This window comes from Lutra lutra, chromosome 9, assembly GCF_902655055.1.
Source record: "Lutra lutra chromosome 9, mLutLut1.2, whole genome shotgun sequence".
In the NCBI taxonomy this organism is placed as follows: domain Eukaryota; kingdom Metazoa; phylum Chordata; class Mammalia; order Carnivora; family Mustelidae; genus Lutra; species Lutra lutra.
The window spans coordinates 18,988,044-19,009,985 of NC_062286.1; the positions used below are offsets into that span (position 1 = coordinate 18,988,044).

The window sequence follows — 21,942 nt, forward strand, 5'->3', positions numbered from 1 at the left end:
TATAGAAAGTTATACATTTCATTGTATTAAGCTTATTCGTGAACAAAAAAAAATAATTTCCTACCTGTATTATATCCCCAGAATTAAAACTCATCTCATCATGGCTCCTGGCTTCAAAGCGATACAATGCTTTATAATTGACCAAAGCACTAGCTGGCTCACCTAGAGAGAAGATAATGGTCATTATTTGCTACTTTTATGTACATACATCTTTATGACTCAATATAAAGAACTTGTAAAATCAAAAGGAAAAAAACCTGAACATCAAATAGTAAAATGAAAATCCATTTGACACAGGCTTGTTAGGATATAAATATCTTGTATAGTCACAGAATCAATATAAAAGCAAACAAGGACGTTCATCTTCAGTAAAGTAGGAGGCAATGAAACAAAGCCATGACTTGCGGGGTGTGCCACGCGCAGGGACGTCGGGGAAGGCAGAGGAGTGGTGGCAGCTAAGCCGTGCAAAGCTCAAGGAGGCCAAGCAGCGAGGTTTGTTCTGTGGCACTCAGGATGTAACAGGGAAGAAGAGGCAGAGAGAGAGGTCACAGATGAGGTTAGCAGTGAACAGGGTTCAGTGAAGAAAGAGCTGTCGATTAACCAGTATGGTTCTAAAAGAAAAGCAGAAGAGCTCACAGATACACTACCCTTAATAAGATTAAAAATACTTAACTTTATTTGCAGAATAAATGCTTTGGCTTACAGAAATTTCAACACATGTATCATCAATAAGGATTCAAATATTTGTATAACCAAAAGAAATACAGTAGTAAGTAAAGTATCTTAGGAATGGATACTGAGCTGTATCATAAACAAAACATACCTTCTGAGAAAATTTCAATATGCAAAGACTTAAAATTTTACTGTTGTATCATTAAAATAAACAGTTTAGTTAACACTGGTTGAATAAACTACAACTGTTTACTTCAATTATGAAAACCATGCCAGGGTCTGTTCATAGCTACTCAATGATTATTATCCTCTTCTTTTCTGCAAGTTGTTTTAAGACTTCTACCCTCAGTCCGTTTTAATAAAGCCTATGCACTTCTCCAAGTTTAATTTAGAAAAAGTTTTTTTCTGACTCAAAGGTTAACATCTGTTTAAATTTTTTTTTTTTGCTTTTCATCATAATCTTTTTATTCTTATTGCTTTCATTGTTCTGCCTCAGAAAAATCAAATCTATTATTTTTATCCTTATCCTTACACTGCTTCTCCTCCAATTTCCGCTCCTCTTCTTGAACTTTCTCTTGTGTTTTTTCTTCCTGGAGTCGCTTTTGTTTTTCTTCTTCCTCCTTTCTAAGACTTTCTCTCCATAAGTTTTCTTTTCCTTGCTTTGCTTTCCTTTACATAAAAAAAAAGAGAGTTTTGCATAATGTCCTAAAATTTTTGTTACGCAAAATAACAAAATAAAAATATCAGATCTTATTCCTCACAAACTTTAGGAATATTACATATTTCTATGTATTTATATATAATCTTATGTATTTATCATATAGCAAAGACATTAGCATGGGGTGTGGAGAAACAGTGGGGATCATGGATGAAGGGGAAAACCAATTAATAAGGAAAGGACCCTTGGTCAAACAGATGAACTGGGGAGTAGGACTGACAATTTCCCATACCCTTAAATTCCCTCCTGTCAGCCAACTTCCCAATGCTGAGAAGAAAGGGTAACTATTCAGAAAATAAATACATAAGGTATATCTAAATGTTCTTCCTCTCTCTCCCGATTTCTTACTTTCTCTCTAGATTTTTCACAAGGACCGTATTTCAGCTCTTATTTCCACTATCTAGCTAACCCCTGTTTTCAGGATTTGGTCATTACTGTGGAAACAGGAAATGCTTCTGGGCAGATTACCTACTTTCTATATTACCCCTTTGGAAGTCTTTTTCATTGTTAGAGAGCAGGGCATGTTCCCCTATAGGTCCACGCTTCCATACGTGCTTCTATGACATTTGATAACAGCTGCAGCTTGGTTTCTAGCTGGGCAAGATGGTCTATGCCCCACCAAGGAAGACATCTTGGCTTAATTCCATGTCTCCATTCCCATATAATTCCCGAAACTACAGACCCACTTACTCAGCCACTTTTCTTCCTCATTCCTGGACTGTCTTACACTCATACTCCTGGTTCATTATCCCATGATTAGCTTCCCCTTGACCCTTTGCAAATCCTCCCATACCCTCTCTCACTGCAAAGAGTGCTTCCTCCAGCACTTTCTGTGACTGACATCTGGCTCTCCTTTGAGGGCCACGCTTCTCTGAGGTCCTTTCTTCATCTCAGCCACCATTCCTTTTCCTGGTGAGTTCCTCCATCGCCTTTTCCCACGTTCTTCCACACTAAGGTGACCTAATCTAGCCCCTACTTGAATTCCTAGAGATTATAAACACCACAGAGTATTTACCTCATGTTTACTGGGATAAAGAAAGGCTAGAGAGTTAAAAGAATATGAAATTAAATTGTGATAAACTTTCTTATGTGTCAGTGCATGAGAAACGGTTCAGAGCCAGAAGATACCTCAGAAGCTGGACAAAGGGCAAGGAGGCCAAACCTACACTGAAAACCTGACTCTAACCAACAGCGGGGGACAAGGAGGGAGCCTTCCTAGGCAAACGGCTAAGAAATCAAGTTGTTATTTCTAAGACTCAGCTCTGGACTGAGTCAACATGCGTGTCTGCTCTGATTTCTTTCCTCTTCTATAGCAGGATAATGTGTGAGGAGGATGAATGAAATGAAAACGTGTATTATTAATATGGCTTGCTGGCCTAGAAAAAATTGTGAGCGGTGATGAAGAGATAGCAAGACACTTGCAACATATCAGCAGAAAATTCTGACACAGTGACTAGCTATGTAGTTACTGTACTATTCCCTTGCGCAATGTTCAGTGGCAGTTAAGTGGTTAAAAAAAAAAAGACTTCTTAATTTGAACTTCCCTGTCTCTGCTTTTACATTATTCTAGTGTTTCTTGTTAGTGGCCACAAAAGTAGGGGCCTCGGAGTAAGGAGTACTACAGAGATCTGTTGGGCAGTCTCCAACTCCTACTGGAATGATGAGAAATCAAGAACAAGGAGTAAAACCAGAGTGTCCTTGCATCACAGTCAACAGCAGCCACTCATTAAGTGTGCTGGGAATGGTTATTCTGAAGCTATTAAAAATAAAGGCCTACTACATGGTAATGTGTCTTTCTTGCCTTCCTAGTAACTGTTAGCTCCTTCATGGGCATTACTCATTTACTTATCTCCAAGGCAAAGAAAAGGTGGCTCCTTAGTATTTGTTAATTATACTGATTTCTGACGCTAGAGAACTTGGAGGGGGTCACAGCTAAGGAACATGTTAGAAACAAGACCTCACAACAGAAAAAAATTATGCCGAGTCTCTACACAAATGCCTCAGATTCTGCAACTGTCTTACTTCTTGCTATAAATGGAGGCAACTGATAAGCTCAGTGGCACAAAGAGAACTGCATGAACATGGCATTATATACTCCATCTCATCACCCCATCTTATCACTTAATAAAATTAAGTATTTGGTTTTTGTGATCTTTCAGCAAACTAACAGATTTACAATGGAGAGACGGAAGTGATGAGTGTAAGACATTTGTGCTTGGCTTGCTAGCTACATTATTTTTACTTATGAGGCATGCATCAATATTTCTATTTCTCAGGTGGAGAAATGGGGTTCAAAAGGTAAAGTGACTTAACCAAGGTTATCCAAATAGTAAGTGGTAGATCAAGAAGTCTAGTCCAGGTCTGACTCCAAACCCCCTATTTTTCACCAGTGGAACATAAAATTGATTACTATAATCTCAGTACCTAAAAGAAAAACTGAACTTCTAAAATTGAGACTCTAATTAGCATCCAAGGATAATCCTTTTATTTCCCTTAAATTTTCATAGTCAAACTAAGATATGGGCAACACAATTAGAATTCTAATAGTAAAGTAGTATATTAAATTTATCAGCTATATTACCTGATAGACTCATCTTCTAGTTTCTTTTTCTGTATTAGCTCTGACCGTTTTCTTTCAATTTCCTTCAACTTGTCACGTTTGATTTTATGAAGTTGTTCAAGTGCTAACTGCTGTGTGTTGTAGCTTTCTCTCAGTTCCTAAGGAGAAAATGAAAATAAGTCAATATGCCATTGATTTAAATATTTTTGTCTTATATACTAATGTGGCCATTTTATTAAGAGACAAAAATCTGAAAGCAAGTTAAACTAAAGTAAGAAGAGTAAAAGTTTAAAAAATATCTAGATGATTAAAAAGTTCTGAATACAAGTATTTAAGTCCTATAACCACTGAGGACAAATATATGGTAAAGTCATGTACTTGTGTATTAACTCTTTTCTAAGTAATAAAGATAAGCCAACTTCATAAGCCAAGTCTTTGATTTGATACTTTATTTTCAATTAAAAAAAAACAACCCCAATCCATTAAAAATATGGGGAAACAGGGTGGTAGCCTAGTCAGTTGAACATCCAGCTCCTACTTTTGGCTGAGGTCATGATCTCGGGGTTGTGCAACAGAGCCCTGCATCGGTCTCCAAGCTCAGCTTGTTATCTGCTTGAGATTCTCTCTCTCCCTCTCCATCTGCCCCTCCCCCTGCTCACACTGGCATGCGCTCTCTCTTGCTCTCTTTCTCTCTCTCTCGAATAAATGAACAAATCTTTTAAAAAAACATGGGGAAACAATCTGCTTATTATTAGAAGAGGAATTTTATTCAGTCATATTTTTTACATATGTAGGTTGACTGAGTACCCATAACTTACCCAGTAAGGTCCTGAACTAAACACAGAAGCAATTATTAAATTGCTTCTGTGTTTAGTTAATTATTAAATAATTCAGCTGAAACTAAAAATGGAAAAGATAATGTCTACCTAAAATCATGACTACAGTAACCCAAAATAATGAGAAGTACTGCAAACAGGAACTGAAATAAATACTTGCTTATTAAGCATCTAGTTCTATGTGGTGTCACAGAGATGCACAGGGAATCAAATCTAGGGCCTGCTGGCTCTCAAGTTTTTGTTTTAAAGAGCTTGACATCTCAAAGCAGAGAAAAGTCCCCAAATGTGGGATAGAGATAAGCACCTTAGCAGAAACCTGTGGTTACTTGTTCAGCATTTTCCTTCCGTCTTCTAACAGCACCTTTCCCACAGCACCTGCCCAACCCTAATCTGTCACTCAGATTCCACCCACTCCCACTCAGGTGCAGTCATTTAATCTAGGCATAACTAATCAATCACAGCACCCCACCTCCCTGGCCAGAATGACTGGTCCAAAGGACATACACATGGATCCAAGCTGAGCCAGAATCCTTTCCTGGGATTCAGATAGACTGAAAAGGGGAGAAAGAGGTCTTTTCTTCTCTAAACTCATTAAACTGGGATAAGACAAATCTGGAGCTGTCCCACCAACAAGTGACGCCACTGGGGTGGAAATGAAATCCATACAGGAAAGAGCGAAGCAAAGACTGGAGACAGAGGGAGGGAGGCCTGGAGGAACCGACTCCCCCAACTGCATTCCTACACCTAGGAACTGCTCCTTCCTAGTAGCACTTGTATGGACTCAGCAGTCCTGGGACTCTTCCAGTAACAACTCTTGTGAGCTTAACTATTTGAAATGAGTTTCTTTTACATGCTATCTACAGAATCTTGAACAAGAGAGTTTAAAAAGACTGGATTAAGGAAGAGGAAAAAACACCAAACGAAAAACCCTCACAGAAACCTAAAATAATCAAGAGGTTTCATGGCAAAGGTGGAACCTTCCACAGTACAACTGACCCTCAAATAATCAGGGTTGAACTGTTGGTGCACACCTATACACAGATTTTTAAAAATAAATACAACAGAGTACCATAAATGGGTTTTCCTTACGATTTTCTTAATTTTATTTTCTCTAGCTTAATTCTAAGAATATAGTATGATATACATACAATACACAACATATGTATTAATCACTGTTAGGTTAGGTGCCTGGTCAATAGTAGGCTACTAGTAGTTAAATTTTGGGGAAGTCAAAAGCTGTATGCAGATTTTCAACTCCATTGGGCATTGACGCCCCTAGCCCATGTGGTTCAAGGGTCAACTATATTTGGTAGAATGTTTTGGTAAAAAATGTTTTGGGGTATCTACCCACACATAATAACAAAACTAAACCAAAAAAATCCTCCAAAACAACCTACCCGCAAACCCTAGAAACTCAATTTCTTTCCAGAAATAAAGTATCTTATAAGTGGATCCTTTTAACTTGATTTAAGTGATAGATATGATCTGAGTACAATGGGATGTAAGTCTGAAGACTACATCCAAAGTGTCTGAGATCAAGACTTGCAGCTTAAGCCAATAACAATACAAATACTGCATTCAGCAAAGTTTCCACAAATCTCAGCTTCAACAGTTCTCTTGGTCACACCTTTCTCTGAATTCTACTGAAAACCAGAAGGATATGGTGGTTACAATCTATGGAGGAGCAGTCTGGCTTAGTGATAAGGAATCTGGGAACATCAGTCTGAATCAGGCTCTGTCAGCGGTGGGCTGAATAACATCAGGAAAGTTACTTGCAGTTTCCTCATCCGTAAAATGCAGTTAATTCTAGTACATGCCTCACAATACTGTTGAGGATTAAATGGGTTAGTACCTATAAAGTGCTGGAGGACACAGAGCAAGTTCATAGTAAGTTTAGCTATTATTTTTGGCTGAGGTCATAAAGAAAAAGAATTATAAGGTTAAAAGAGAGTAAAGAGGAGCCAAATTAACATCTGATCTTCTTACGGCTGCAAGATTAGCCCTCCAATGTGTCCTGTAAGGTACTGTTTCAAGTCTTCCTTTACCAGCCCATTCCTGCAGTGTCTGAGTTCATGAGCTGCCCATGCTCCCCAAGGCATCCTGTGCCTTCCTCTATCATAATCAGCATCTTCTGACTGTATGGTTCCCTCCAACACTGGACTGAGTTTCGTGACAGCAGTACTGACTTTCTTCAAGGTATCCCCACCCAAAAGGGTCTGGTATTGTGTGGATATTTAATTAATATTTCTTAAACAAATGAGAATGCATAAACAATAGTCATACATATTAATAAGATTTGAAGAGCACTATTTTTTTAAAGACTATTTATTTATTTGACATAGATCACAGGTAGGCAGAGAGGCAAGCAGAGAGAGAGGAGGAAGCAGGCTCCCTGCTGAGCAGAGAGCCCGATGCGGGGCTGGATCCCAGGACCCTGGGATCATGACCTGAGCCGAAGGCAGAGGCTTTAACCCACTGAGCCACCCAGGCGCCCCTGAAGAGGACTATTAAGGCTTGCCAGAAACTTCCTCTGCCTGACTGCAATAATCTTGGCAATTGCTATCACTAGACTCATTCCTCTGGATTAAGTCACTGCTTCCAGGAGGCCCTTGTTCAATTGATGAGTTAACTGAGGACAAGTAAATTAATCAGCACTTGTGGACAAGTACTGTTGCAGTCTTAAAAGAATGACAGATCTTTTTCAGGTTAAGGAAGTTCTATTCTTAATTTGGTAATAAGTTTTTCATGTTTTAATCATGAATGGATTTAAAATTTTCTCACATACATTTTTTTATAAAAAGATTTTATTTATTTATTTGACAGAGAGATAGAGAGCACAAATAGGCAGAGAGGCGGGTAGAGAGAGAGAGAGAGAGAGAGAGAGAAAAGCAGGCTCTCCGCTGAGCAGGGAGCCTGATGTGGGTCTCGATCCCAGGACCTGGGATCATGACCTGAGCTGAAGGCAGCTGCTTAACTGACTGCGCCACCCAGGCGCCCCATCACATATGTTTTTTGCCTCTAATGAGATAAACATACCATTTTTCCCCTTTAATCTGTTTATAGGGCAAATTACATGTTTTTGTATGTCAAATCACCTTTGCATGATTAAGATAAATCAACTTTTTTGGTCATTATGGATTATCCTTTTTTAAAATTCTACATTTGTCTTTTTAATATTTTTTAGAATTTTCACCTCTATATTAAACTGGCCCATAATTATCTTTTCTCATATTGTTCTTATATGTTTGATATGTCTCTGATAGCTTTGTAGTAGTTGGGAATAATCCCACTTTTCTGTATTTTGAAACAGGTGTGTAAGACTACACTTGATCTTAGCCAAAAGGCTGAATGGCAACAGAAATAGCTATGTAAGACTAGATTTACTGGTTCCTCCAGTAAAGACTCTGCGCTTCTCTTTTAGGAAAGATTTTAAACTATAGATTTAAAATATTTTATAACAATAGAGCTATCCAGATATCTTATATTTTGAGTCAGTTTTGGCAAGTCGTAATTTGTTCATCTACATTTAGCATGCTCCAGCAGACGGAGGGGGAGAGGGAGAGAGAATCCATAAGTAGATTCCCCACTGAGTGCACAGGCTGCTGCAGGGCTCTATCTCAAGACCCTGAGATCATGACCTGAACTGAAACCAAGAGTTGGTTGCTTAACCAAATGAGCCACCCAGGTGCCCCCATATGCTCTTCTAATGTTTGCAGCATATATATTTTTATTTCCTTTTCATTCCTAATTTTATTGCTACCTTCTTTCCTTTTAAAATTAGTCTTGCCAATTTTTATTAATCTTTAAAAGAGTCAAATATTGGCTTTCTTGATTCCCTGTATTTAATGTCTTTTGCTTCATTAATTTCCTTCTACCATTTTTGCTTTATTACACTAGTCTTTTTCTAGCTTCTTAAGGTGAAAGCTTAGCTTATACATTTTCATCTTTTTTCCCCAATATAACCGTTTATGGTCAAATTCTAATCATCTAGGTTTAATTTCTGCTCTTACACTTACTAACTGTATAACCTTGGGCACCTTCTGTGTCTTAACTTACTCCTATGTGAAATGTGGAGAATAATAATACTGACCTACATCACAGGGTTAATGTAAGGATTCAATAAGTAAGACATCTTAGAATAGTGTCAGTTCCAGAGAAAGCCCTTAATAAACCCTAGCTAATATCAATACATCTTCATTTATGAATAGCGAACAGCTATTGACCCCTGATATGACTGAGGAGAAGTCTGTTAATTTACACTACTCCCCACCACTCTGTTTCCCAGTGTTGATATTTACTGGTGGTTAATCTACTTAGCACCTTTACAACTTAAAAATATACTTAATGTTTCATTTTCACAAACACTTGACATTGTGCAACTCTAAATTTTTCTTTTTAGGGGCGCCTGGGTGGCTCAGTGGGTTAAGCCGCTGCCTTCGGCTCAGGTCATGATCCCAGGTCCTGGGTTCGAGCCCCACATTGGGCTTTCTGCTCAGCAGGGAGCCTGCTTCCTCCTCTCTCTCTGCCTGCCTCTCTGCCTACTTGTGATTTCTCTCTGTCAAATAAATAAATAAAATCTTTAAAAATAAATAAATAAATAAATAAATTTTTCTTTTTATTTTGAAAACTTCTGCAGACGCTGATGATTTCACCCCAGATACCTCAACACTATTCTACATAACTACCACCCCAATGCCAGTACTAAATTACAGACATTTAACACAGCCACATAGTAATACTTAATACAGAATTCATATTAAGAAATGTCCCCATTACCATGAATACTGTCCTCAATAATAGCTTTTTCCCATACCCATGATCTCATCAAGGGTCACACACTGCATTTCGCTGTCATGGCTCTTTAGTGTCCTTTAGGAGTGGCTCTTTGGTCTCCTTAAATCATAAAGATTTCCTCCATCTTTTATGAGATTCACATTTTAGAGTGCAGGTCAGTCAGCTGTTTCATAGATCAAATTACAATTTGGGTGTGTCTAATTTATTTCCTTACACTTAGATGAAATTATTTTTGGCAAAAATAATACAGCAGTGATGTGCTTCTTTCAGCGCAATGTATCAGGAGACACATAATGCTGGTTTGCGCCATTTTGGTAATGTTAAATTTGACCACTTGGTTTAAGATTGATTTACTTAGTTTTAGTCCTGAGTGTACCTCCACATGGCTCAACAAAGCACTCACAAAAATTTTTAAATCCAGCACCTATTTCTACTGTTCTCATTACTCAGAGAGAGTACTTTTTCTGCCATCCTGGTAGAAATGGAAGATGCAACTTGCTGAACTTAAACCACTAATACGGAATACCTCTAATAGTGACAGGAAGTAATGTTATATTCTGATTTTTTGCTTAAAGAAAGGATATAATGTTTTTTCCAAAGGCCAGGTCTTAAAACAGATTCAATGGACAAAATACAGCTCAGCTCAATGTGATACAAAAAATTTTTACTAGTCATGAAAAAAAATCCTGGCAGAATGCAAATTAGCACCTCAAACTTAACATCCAAAAAACCCCAAAACAAAAAACTCTGAACATCTGTGTAGCACTTTAAAGTGCTTTTACACATAATACCTACATTTGATCTTGAGAGCATTCTTGTAAAATGGATAAAATGATGACCAATTCTGAGACTCAGAAGATTAAGTGACTTGCCTCTTTTTGAATTATCTACACCATGTCATCCAAACCCCAAATCATACCACAGATTCTGTATTTACTTTCACTTAACTCCACTTTCAGCTAAATTACTAAAATATCTTTATTAGATAAGAAACATTTTTAAAATTAAATGACTTAAAGGGATTTGAAACCAACAGTATTTCATGTCCATTCTAAAGGAGTCAAGAACACACAAGCAGCATTCTGATTAAGAGGAGGCAACATCAAGTCTTAGTAATGACCACTAACCAACCTTAGTGTGCTCGTTCTCTCAGCCTGTTAAACAGTAAGGGGGATCACCCACCTCTATCCTGAATCAGAAGGGCCATCAGTAAAACTTAATTTTAGAAGCACTGTCTGTAGTAATGAGGACTAGTTAGTAAGGCCAGAATGACAAAGCCCCAATGGAGAAATTTGAGGATAGAGGTCTGTGATAAGCCCCAATTCGGCTATTGGCAGATTCCACTTTGTCTCTAAGGCATAGTACCTCCTCAATCATTATCCCAAGTCAGCAGTGGTGACCTTCAATGCACTGAAAGTACTGTGGTGATTCAGGATGATCCCTACTAATAAGAACAACAAAAAAATTTGTATGGTGCATAATAGTTCACAAAGCACTTCTGTACATATGCGATCTCATTTAATCGCCCTAAGACTCTGCAAAGAAGGCAGAATAGATAATATCAGCTTCATTTTGTAAATGAAAAAAGCAAAATTTAGAGGTTAAATGACAGTTACACAGCTAGAAAGTGGCACTGGTAGGACTAGAACTCATTTATTCAGATTCTGAGGCCAATACTCTTCTCACTATTAACTCACTGCTAAAGATACAACAGTGTGTGAATTTCTTTAATGGAATAAGCATGTCAAATGTCTCATCTTTGGACCCACACAGGCTTTGCTATGTGTCCTAGTGTCACTTAAGCAAAAGAGTAAAAATTACCACTGATCCTATAAATGAATATGACAGGGTCCAGTAGAACATAATTTCTTAAGACAAATAATTTTAAACCTTATACTCCCATTCCACCATAAATAGGCTAAAGCAGACGCTCCACTGTCTCGAAGACCACAAATTAGAACTCACTGCCTGTCTTCCTCCAAGACCAAAAAGGCCAATTTTCTCTCTCACCTGTCAACCCACCTGGCCTTCCCTGTCATCCTTTACCACCCAAATCCTCATCTCTAGAATGCTGTTTATCCTTGATCTGACCCAATCTCCCACCCTTCTTCTCCTCAAATCCCTCCACTGCTGGGGACCTTCCTGTTGGTGCTCAGGAAGCCCCTCACAGATCTGCCTAGCTTCTCTGAACGGAAATTCCCTTAGCTCTTTGACCTTTTGGCTGATCCCTCAGGACGCTGTTTTCCTCTATTTCTCTCTCAGTTTACTACCCATATTCCATTTACATCAGGGTGAGGGAATAACTAAAGTTATTTTCTTTGCTCCTCACTGCCATTTCCAGACTATTATCTCTCTTCCCTTTTATGAAGTCATGCTTTTCTGAGGCTCATGCCATCTTGCAACACTCCCCTCCTCTTCCTCTTTATTGGTATCTCTTGATCACCTGGTCTGATCCTCATTCATTAATGTTCACTACTCTCCAAGGTTTTAAAGATTTTTTTTTTTTTTAATTTGACAGAGAGAGATCACAAGTGGGCAGAGAGGCAAGCAGAGAGAGAGAGAGGAGGAAGCAGGCTCCCCGTGGAGCAGAGAGCCCGATGTGGGACTCGATCCCAGGACCCCGAGATCATGACCTGAGCCGAAGGCAGAGGCTTAACCCACTGAGCCACCCAGGTGCCCCCTCTCCAAGGTTTTAACAATCACATGGATTGGATCAAAACCTCAACTCTCCTTTTTACCCCACTTAACTCACCATTTGCATTATTATATGTTGAATCTTGTCATCAATAGAAACAGAACTACCACTGATTAAAGATCCCATTCTTCAAATGTAAGTTCTTATCCTTGGAGATCTTGTACCTGAGACACCCAATGACCCCAACAGCTTCTCCTTTTTCATCAGCATAATTTTTTTTCCTCATACCTCTTCATGTTCAGTCCATATTTCAGAGTTCCTCTTTGCTGAAATTACTGAGTCAAGATTTGCAATTCCCTGTCCCTCCCTCATTGTCATGTCTATTAAAACTTCACACCTGTGTAAACCTATGACTCTGCTTCACCTTCTTTGTGTTTTTATCTAAGCAGCTGAACTTTGGTGGGGGAAAATCATACAATTAGGCATGCTGCTTTCAATTTATTTTTTTAAGATTTTATTTATTTATTTATTTGTCAGAGAGAGAGAGAGCGAGAGGGCACACGCATGAGGAGGGGGGAGCAGCAGGCAGAGGTAGAGAGAGAAGCAGGCTCCCTGCTGAGCAAGGAGCCCAATGCAGGACTCGATCCCAGGACCCTGGGATCATGACCTGAGCCGAAAGCAGTGGCCCAACCAACTGAACCACCCAGGCGTCCCTGCTTTCAATTTATATTCATAACCTCCAACTTCACACAGGCATTCAACATTGCTCAGCACACGTACTGTCTTCCTCTACTAAGCATAAACCCTTTACCCCCACTGCAATGTCTATTTCATGCCTACTTCTCTCTCCTGAAACAGAACTGCCTAATCTTCCCTAATCCGGGAATCTGGGAGTTCCCTAAACTCCCTAATCTTGCATCCTTTCTTCTCACTACCAGCTAATAATCTTGCCTCATTAAACCACCAGATTGGAACTCCCTCATCTTCCCATCTCAAAAATCAATACAACTTCCTACATCTGCACCCAACTTCTAGCCTGGTTGAACTTATTCCATGTCCTCAACTACCCAGGAAGATTCCTTGTAATGGTTCAACTTGCTTCTGATTTTAAGTCTTCGAGTTGTCAGCGTCCTACTCTCCACAAGCAAATTTAGCTGCATTCACACTCATCTTTCCTCCATAAGTTACACTCAAAGACTTTTTACCTAACCCTTAAATCTATGCTCTGGATTATATCTCAATCTGCTTCCCTTGGACTCTATCAACAACCACCACCTTATATATTCAACCTGAAGCTCTCTCTTCCTTCCTCTCCTTCCCTTCTGTCTCCTTCAAGTTTGTGTGTTTGTGTGTCTTAAAGATTTTATTTTTTTATTTTTTATTTTTTTATTTTTTAAAGATTTTATTTGACAGACAGAGATCACAAGTAGCCAGAGAGGCAGGCAGAGAGAGAGAGAGAGAGAGGAGGAAGCAGGCTCCCTGCTGAGCAGAGAGCCCGACCCGGGGCTCGATCCCAATACCCTGGGATCATGACCTAAGCCGAAGGCAGAGGCTTTAACCTGCTGAGCCACCCAGGCGCCCCGATTTTGTTTATTTATTTCAGAAAGAGAAAGATTGCAAGACAGCACAAGCAGGGGGAGCAGAAGAGGGAGAAGCAGGCTCCTCTCCTGAGCAGGGAGCTCAACTAGGGCCTCCAATGCAGGACTCCAGGATCATGACCTGAGCCAAAGGCAGATGGTTAACTGACTGAGCCACTCAGGTGCCCCCTTTTTTTGCATTTAAAAAATAGCCTTAACTTAACAGAAAAAAATACACGGAGTCACAAGTGTTCCTAGAATGTGGAATACATGTTTTCTGACAAATTCTTTTCTACTTTTTTTTTTTATCAACTCCATATATCAATCCTAAAATGCTGAGTATTTTTTTGAGAACATTCAAAACCCTTCATTCACTCCACAAGTATTTACTGCCACCCTTAACCTACCATGTATTCCTACAGGTGCTGGGAATTCAGCAACAAGACATTTGGCTTGGCCAGGAAATCACCATTAAGACAGACTCGGTCAGTTACCTCACCAGCTCTGTTCTCTCCATTTCCATTCCTCAGCCCCAACGGAATCTCTTCCCCATGTAAGCATTTGCCTCACAGAAAGCTGATACCACCTCCAAGGGTGGTCCTGATTATTTTCTCCCCAGCTTTCTTGAGATAAAACTGACAAATAAAAATTGTGTATGTTTAAGGTATACAATTTGATGTTTCGATATTAGTACACAATGGGAAATGATCACCAAAACTGTGTCAATGAACATATCTACCTCACGTATTTTAACCGTTTTCTCTATCTTAGCAAATCTCAAGCATCCAACACGATATTGCTAACTAGAGTCACCATGTTGTACATCACATCCCAGAACTTATCCATCTTTCCTAACTGAAACTTTGTATCCTTTATCCTTCAAGTCTTTCTTACACACACACGCGCGCGCGCGGTTTTCGTTTGACCTCACGGTTTCTTTGCACTCTCCTCCTCAAGGTGTTCACATTCACTCAGCCCTTCCTTAACTCCCATTCATTCCTATCTGCTGCAGTTCAGCTTCTCACTTAACTAAAATGGCCCTTTCAGTATGGTCTTCAAAGGTCTCACGGACAATTCCATGGATATTTTTCAGGACTACGCTGACCGCTCTGCAGCGCTTAGCAGTGATAACTCTCAGAGGCCTCTTTTCTTGCTTTCTGGGACAATACACTCTCCGGGTCACTCTCATCCCCTCTTAGTTTTAATCCTAAATTGCCTCTGATGAAAGTATCAACAAGCAGTGAAGGGCTGGCAGGCAGGAAGCATAAGGAAGAAAGTAAAACAAGAGATAAGAATAATCTGCTGGCCTGTGGAGAATCAAATGCTAACTGAAATAACCAGACTTACGTGTGTGAGTACAGCCCGCAAGTCATCAACAAACCTCATTTTGTAGATGAAGAAATGTAGGGTGAAATTTTTAATGCAACCTATGGCACAAGTTCTAAGACCAGATAAGCTGGCCATTCACGCTACAACCATAAAGGAAAGGCTGACACCATCTTTCCAATTTGCGCCACCTTTGCTTAAACACGTGAGCTCCACTTATCATGCTCTTGTCTTCACTATGTACGAAGGCATATACATACATATGCAACTGCCCTACTGATGCAGAATGCACAGTCAAAATCTAGGGCCAAGAAGACCTAAATGCAAAGCACCTTTCTTTAAACTATATTAAAACAGAAATTCCTTGAGTATTTGAAATACTCTGTGCTAAAATGACAAAGTGAGCTATATATTTTTGCATATGATTTGAACATTTTTTATCTGAAGTGCAAGCAGTCTAAACATGAAGCCTGCTAACTAGACATAACTAAAGCTGCCGCTCCGTTATTGGCTACAATTTTTCCTTATAGCAGTATCAGGAAGCAGCCTGGTATATATACATGACATAACCTTGCCCTACATTTCAGAACAAATACGTTTTATTTTAAATAATGATTTTCAGTGATATGGGTAAATGATTTAATATCCCATTCCCTTGCTTTCTTTTAAATTGAATCAGTAATCATCCCAGCAGTTAACCCAAAGCACAGGGATGTTACAGGGAAATCAGTAGTTATTTCTAAGTGTCTTGAGTTCCTTATGAGACAGGTTACTCTGGGCAACCCCACAAATTTCTGGCATTAGACTCAAACAGGCAGTTAGACAGCAGAAGGCTATTCAAGCAAACAGAAAGAAAAAAGGTCCAAATTGTGTATGTTATTTCAAACAAAGACACTCAGATAAATGCAAAGAATAGTCTAGTTTTTAAGGAAAGAAAACGGTAAAGTAACTCAAAAGAAAAGGAGCTAGATATTAGAAAATAACCTTAAGTAAGAGGAAGAGGTTGTTGAGACAGCTTAGCAGAGACAAAAGGCACTGCAGAACAGAGTCATCCATATTCCCACACTGTAAGATAAGGCAGATAAAAAGCCAATTAAACTATGTACATATTTTTAAAAATTATGTAGGGATGATAACTTGGCTGGCTTATCTGTCCATCAGCAAAAAATTATTTGGTTTTCTTTAAAATTTTTTCTATAGAATTTATGCTCATATAAAATGCAATATTAACATTATTCACCCAAAATTTCCCCTCCAGAACTGAAGCCACCATGATCTCTTTTCTTTATAATGTTCACTCTATAGGTGGTGGAGTATTACTCTAAATAAGTCAGCAAAAGTCATATGAAGAGATAGAGAGCTGTGACTATTCCCAAATGGGAATGATGTGCCATTAGTCTGGTTTTTACCTTTTAATACTTCTTTCAGAGGTATGGCTTCCGTATACAACTAGTACTGCACAGAACGGTAAGCGTGCAGTAGGTGTTTTGGACATCTACTCTGCCAATGCAGCAAATAATAGATCATGAACTTACTCTTCATGCAAAGTTCAGAGTGCCAGATTATGCTTTGGATTTCACTGATTATTGCATTACTTCATAAAGGTTAATTACATTATAACAAAGAAACAAATGAAAGAATTTAGTATGTTATAAAAGCCTCTACCATTACAACTATTTTAAATAATTTCCCATATCTACCATCTTAGAATTTTGCCTAAGATCATGTTGCCTGAGATCAACTTTCTATACTGATAAAGGCACTTATTCTTAACATGTACAGATACCAATAAAAACAGTCAAGAACTGGAAACCATGGTAAATGATTGGTTTCATTACTTAACCATGTTTATAGTATCTATAGAGAACATCAAAAGCAATCTTCTAACCCTGGTATAGCTCAAATTATGAGAAAAATTATGCAAATATACTACATATAACAAAAGTAGCTTTAGTTACTCATTCCACTAAATCAAAACAAGGAAGGTAAGAAGGCAGCTAACTAAAAATGAATATTATGGAAGATAAATACCTTTAGTTGATTGTTAAATGAATCCATTTCGGATAGCTTAGATGCAGTTTCTTTTTCAAGAGCGTCTAATTGTTCTTTAAGTCTTTGGCATAATTCTTCCTTTTCCAATGATTTTTTATGAAGCAAACCAATCCCTAAATCTGAAATACAAACATCAGATAGTTTACATTTGGCAGAAATTCTTCTGTTACTACTGGTGATTGACTTTTACTCTCACAATATATCTAAGTCAAACTCCTATGATGCCACCTTAAACTTGCACAGTGGTGTATGCCAATTATATTGCAGTAACACTGGAAAAAAAAAGACGTATAAATTTAAAATTACTCCGTGGTTGTCTACATGATGGCTATTTCATATTTATATAACTATTCCCTTTTGGACTGCCATTGGGTTGTTTCTAATTTCCTACTATTTACACGGAAATGCTGCAATAAATACCCTCGTCCAGGTATTTGAAAGCACACGTGCAAGTATTCTACATGGCTAGGTGGTGAATGAACTGCCATGTAAAATGATTTGAGCACTTTAAATTTTGACAAAAACTGCCAAATCGTCTTTCCAAAAAGGAACATGAATATAAAATGACACCAAAGTACCTGTTTCTGCACACCCTCATCAACACTGGATATCATCAACCTTTTGTCATTTTCTCCAATGGGCAAAAAAAGAAACCTTATGGTTATTTTAATTTGTATTTCCTTGATAACAATTGAAATCAAATCAACACCTATTTATAGGCTCACTGGCCACCCTCTTGGATTGCCTCACCCCATCCACTGCCTTTTTTCTTCCTGTTGGGTTGTCTTTATTTCTGATCTGCAGCAGCTATAAATTTTTGTTGTACTGTAGTTCCAATGCTGTGCTGTTTATCGATGTCTTTCATCATGAAAAAGTTCATTTTTGTATCATCAAATCTGTAAATATTTTCCCTCATAGCTCTAGGGATTATTTGAAGAAATGTTTCCGACAGTGAGATTATAAAAAGGTTTTCCTTTGTTTTTATAACATTTTTTCTAGACGTATTTTTTTATGTTTAGCCTCTTAGCTTACCAAGAATTTATTTATGTACATGGGTTGAGGTAAAGAGCTTCCCTACCTCCCTTTCAGAGAGTCAACTGTCCCCCAGATCACTTATTTGGAAGCCCATCCTTCCCCCACTGGTGTTAAAGGCCAAACTTATCATATCTCACAATTTAGAGTACGATAAGACATATATTTAGTTCAATCATTCTGTGTTTCCTTTCCGATCAATAATACTCTACTTTAGGGACTAGAGCTTTCCTAACATGTTTTTAATTTTTTAAAATTTAAATTCAATTAATTAACATAAAATGTACTATTTATTTCAGGGGTCCTAACATGTTTTGATACCTGGTAGAGCTAGTGTGCTCTCCCCACCAATGTCATTTTTTTTCAAGTCTTGCCTAATCTTGCATGTTCTCTTCTAGATGAATCTGTGAATTATCTTGCCAGGTTTCATTTAAAGAAACCTGAATGGAACTGAATGTACGGGACAAAGTAGTAGAGAATAACATCTTTACAGCGCTGAGCTATATCAGCGTTCCTGAGTCAGGAACATAACATGTAGCTACTTATCCAGGAATCTACTAATCCATGTAAAATTTTACAGCTACACATTTCTTTATACATAATAATGAGAATCCTAATGTAAATGGGACCTTGTTCATGATATTTCCTTTTTTTAAAGATTTTATTTATTTATTTGACAAGTAGGCAGAGAGGCAGGCAGAGAGAGAGGAGGAAGCAGGCTCCCCACCGAGCAGGAAGTCCGATGCGGGGCTCGATCCCATGACCCTGGGATCATGACCCGAGCCGAAGGCAGAGGCTTTAACCCACTGAGCCACCCAGGCGCCCCTGTTCATGATATTTTCTAAGTGCTTTTTTTTTTTTTTTAAAGATTTTATTTATTTATTTGACAGAGAGAGATCACAAGCAGGCAGAGAGGCAGGCAGAGAGAGAAGAGGAAGCAGGCTCCCTGCTGAGCAGAGAGCCCTATGCGGGGCTCGATCCCAGGACCCCGGGATCATGACCCGAGCCGAAGGCAGCGGCTTAACCCATTGAGCCACCCAGGCGCCCCTCTAAGTGCTTTTGATATACAGTAAAAGTTGCTGATTTTTACATGCTTTTTATCCAGACATCTTGCTAAATTCTCTTATAATTATCTTGTAGCTTTCCAGTATTTCAACAAATATTTTCTCAAGAAATTACACCTCCGCTATGTGCAAGGCACTGTACTAGGTTCAATAGCAGGTGAAAAAGAAGGACAAGGCATGGGTCCTAGCCTCAAGTAGTTCAGAGTCTATTTCAGTTGGGAGACAAGCACTGTGGAAAAAATCAGTTAATTTACACTCCTAGTACTCTTCAAAATGAGCATCACAGATAATGGATGTTTCAACACTGGATTTGAACAGATCATATCTATGAGCAAACTGAAAATCCAGAGAGGTAATGTGGTGGTGAGTGGGCTTCAGACTGAGACAAGAATTTGAGAACGACTATTGTACCACCTTGGGCAACCACTTAATCTCTCTGAGCCTCAGCTTTGCTGAGCTACACAAGGTGAATAACAATACCTACTTCACCGGACTATTGTAAAAATTAAAAGACACCGTGCATGAAAACTGCCCAGCATGGTGCTTGGCCATGGTTGGTAATCTTCAGCGGCAACAGGGATGCAGAGAGGAATCTAAGGGATACAGGGTGCTTTGAAAACTGCAAACAAAAGCTTCCTATTTTGAACCAATAACTGTACTAACAGGTGGATCGCATTCTGTAAGAAAGACTAGCTCTACCAGGTCTCCAATAAGACACAGTCCACATTCCATTCACAGTCCAAATACTGCAACAACGAGAGCGATGCTATGCTCTCTGTGACTGCACAGATCAGGAGGGCTGCTCATCCAGCCTCTGGAATGACTGTGGAGGGCTGAGGTAGGGGCTGATATGCTTCGAACAGCCAAGAAAACAATTACGTGGAAGGAAGATGGTCTGAGAAGAGACGTGGACAGACTGTTTCAGTGGAAGGTGGGAGACACAGCAGGAACAGTTCACAAAAGTAAAATTCTCTATGCCAGGTATTTCTTCCAAGTGAAGGGCCCTTCACTAGGACACCATTCTCAACTTCTTTCCACCCCTTCAGTAACTGGTGGGCTCACGATTAAGGACTTGGGCATACACAGCCTAGACCCTTCCAGTCCCTCGTGTTCTTGAGACTGAACTGCCCACAGGAAACCTGTTCTACTTTGTTGTACACCCAGTTTTTACAGGGGTGACTGTCCCACTCACAGTAAGCCAGGCTGTCCAATATCAGCTTTACCAAAAATGAGGCAATATTTTTGGTCTCTCATATGTCTTGCTCCTTTGCCTTATTTCTCTATTTGTTCAGAGCTTGGGCAAAGATGAGGGATGTTGTTTATTGGACTTCCTAAAGAGCCAGAAGTATAAGAAAGAGCCCCATAATGGAAAGACTGACAGATACTCAAAGGGAGACATTTAGAATACTTCAGTCAGTTCTAACATGGTATTTGCAGATTTACCTTTCTTTAAGTAAACCTTTCTTCTGTTATGTTGTTACTGGCATGCTATCCAACATAGAGATCTTTTTTTCAGTATCCTGGTTGGACCTTGGGTCAAGAAAAATGTGACATTCCACAAATTGCCTTGGACTATTTTGCTCCAAAGGTGTCAGTGGGCCAAGCCAGTAAAAGTCTTTATATGAATCAGTTAGGTGATATGAAAGGTCTGGGAAGAGCGTTCCATTCTGCTTAGGTCTAATACTGCTATACACTGTCACCCAGAATTTCACAGGCTTGGTCCCATGGTAGAATTTCCTGAAAGTTCTTTCCATTAGTGTAGGATTTTGCCAGAATGTACATACAGTCTTGTGTTAGAGCCAAACCCAGATCTTATTTAACTGTAGTCTAACATTTTATTTGACTGATATTTGAAACATATGTTATGAAGATAGGAAGGCAGACCACAATGACTACTTATTTCATTCTTATTTATTTATAAGGTTTTTTTTCTCATCATAGCACATACCTTCCATAACGTCCATCACTCAGCCACCCCATCTCTCCCACCTCCCTCCCCTCCAGCAGCCCTCAGTTTGTTTCCTGAGATTGAGTCTCTCATGATTTGTCTCCCTCTCTGGTTTCATCTCGTTTCATTTTCCCCTCCCTTCCCCTATGATCCTCTGTCTTGTTTTTCAAATTCCTCATATCAGTGAGATCGTAAGTTAATTGTCTTTCTCCAATTGACTTATTACTTTTTATTGTTAAAGACGCTCTAACATCATTTTTTTTTCACATTATTTTGAAATTTTTAACTACAGAAAAGAAAGCTATGTATACAGAATAATGTTATTTTAATAAGTAACAGAGTATGACTGGTACGGTCATTCAGAAAATAAAAGAGGTAAAACAAACCTTAGAGACTTACCAGGTGTGTTACCGAGTTGCATGTTCTTAATTCTTTCATTTAGTAACTGCTTCTCAGGTACCAAATAGATAAGCTTATTTTGATAATCCTTATTAAAAAAAAAGTAGTACCTGATTAAAATTCTGTCATGTTGTCTGAGCATTTTTTGAAGACTTAAAAACATGATTTAATCACTCTTAAAGCTTAGTATAGGAATATATGAAGCTGTAAACCGCCTACAATTTATGAATAAATTAAATGGAATTATGCATGATTTAAAATACAAATATTTAAACATACATCCATTTATGAATGACTGGCTGGAGTAAAGGTGGTGAGGAAATCTTTGT

At 38.7% G+C, this 21,942-nt stretch overlaps 1 protein-coding gene across 1 annotated transcript in view; it reads right to left on the minus strand.

Annotated features, from left to right (window-relative positions):
• The window catches only part of ITSN2 (intersectin 2), a 139,573-nt gene that overhangs the window by 60,443 nt on the left and 57,188 nt on the right, over positions 1–21,942 (minus strand). Inside the window, 6 exon segments of the mRNA XM_047747080.1 lie at positions 65–162; positions 1,205–1,341; positions 3,972–4,108; positions 16,103–16,183; positions 17,150–17,289; positions 21,614–21,701. Coding sequence (XP_047603036.1) covers positions 65–162; positions 1,205–1,341; positions 3,972–4,108; positions 16,103–16,183; positions 17,150–17,289; positions 21,614–21,701 — 681 coding nt within the window.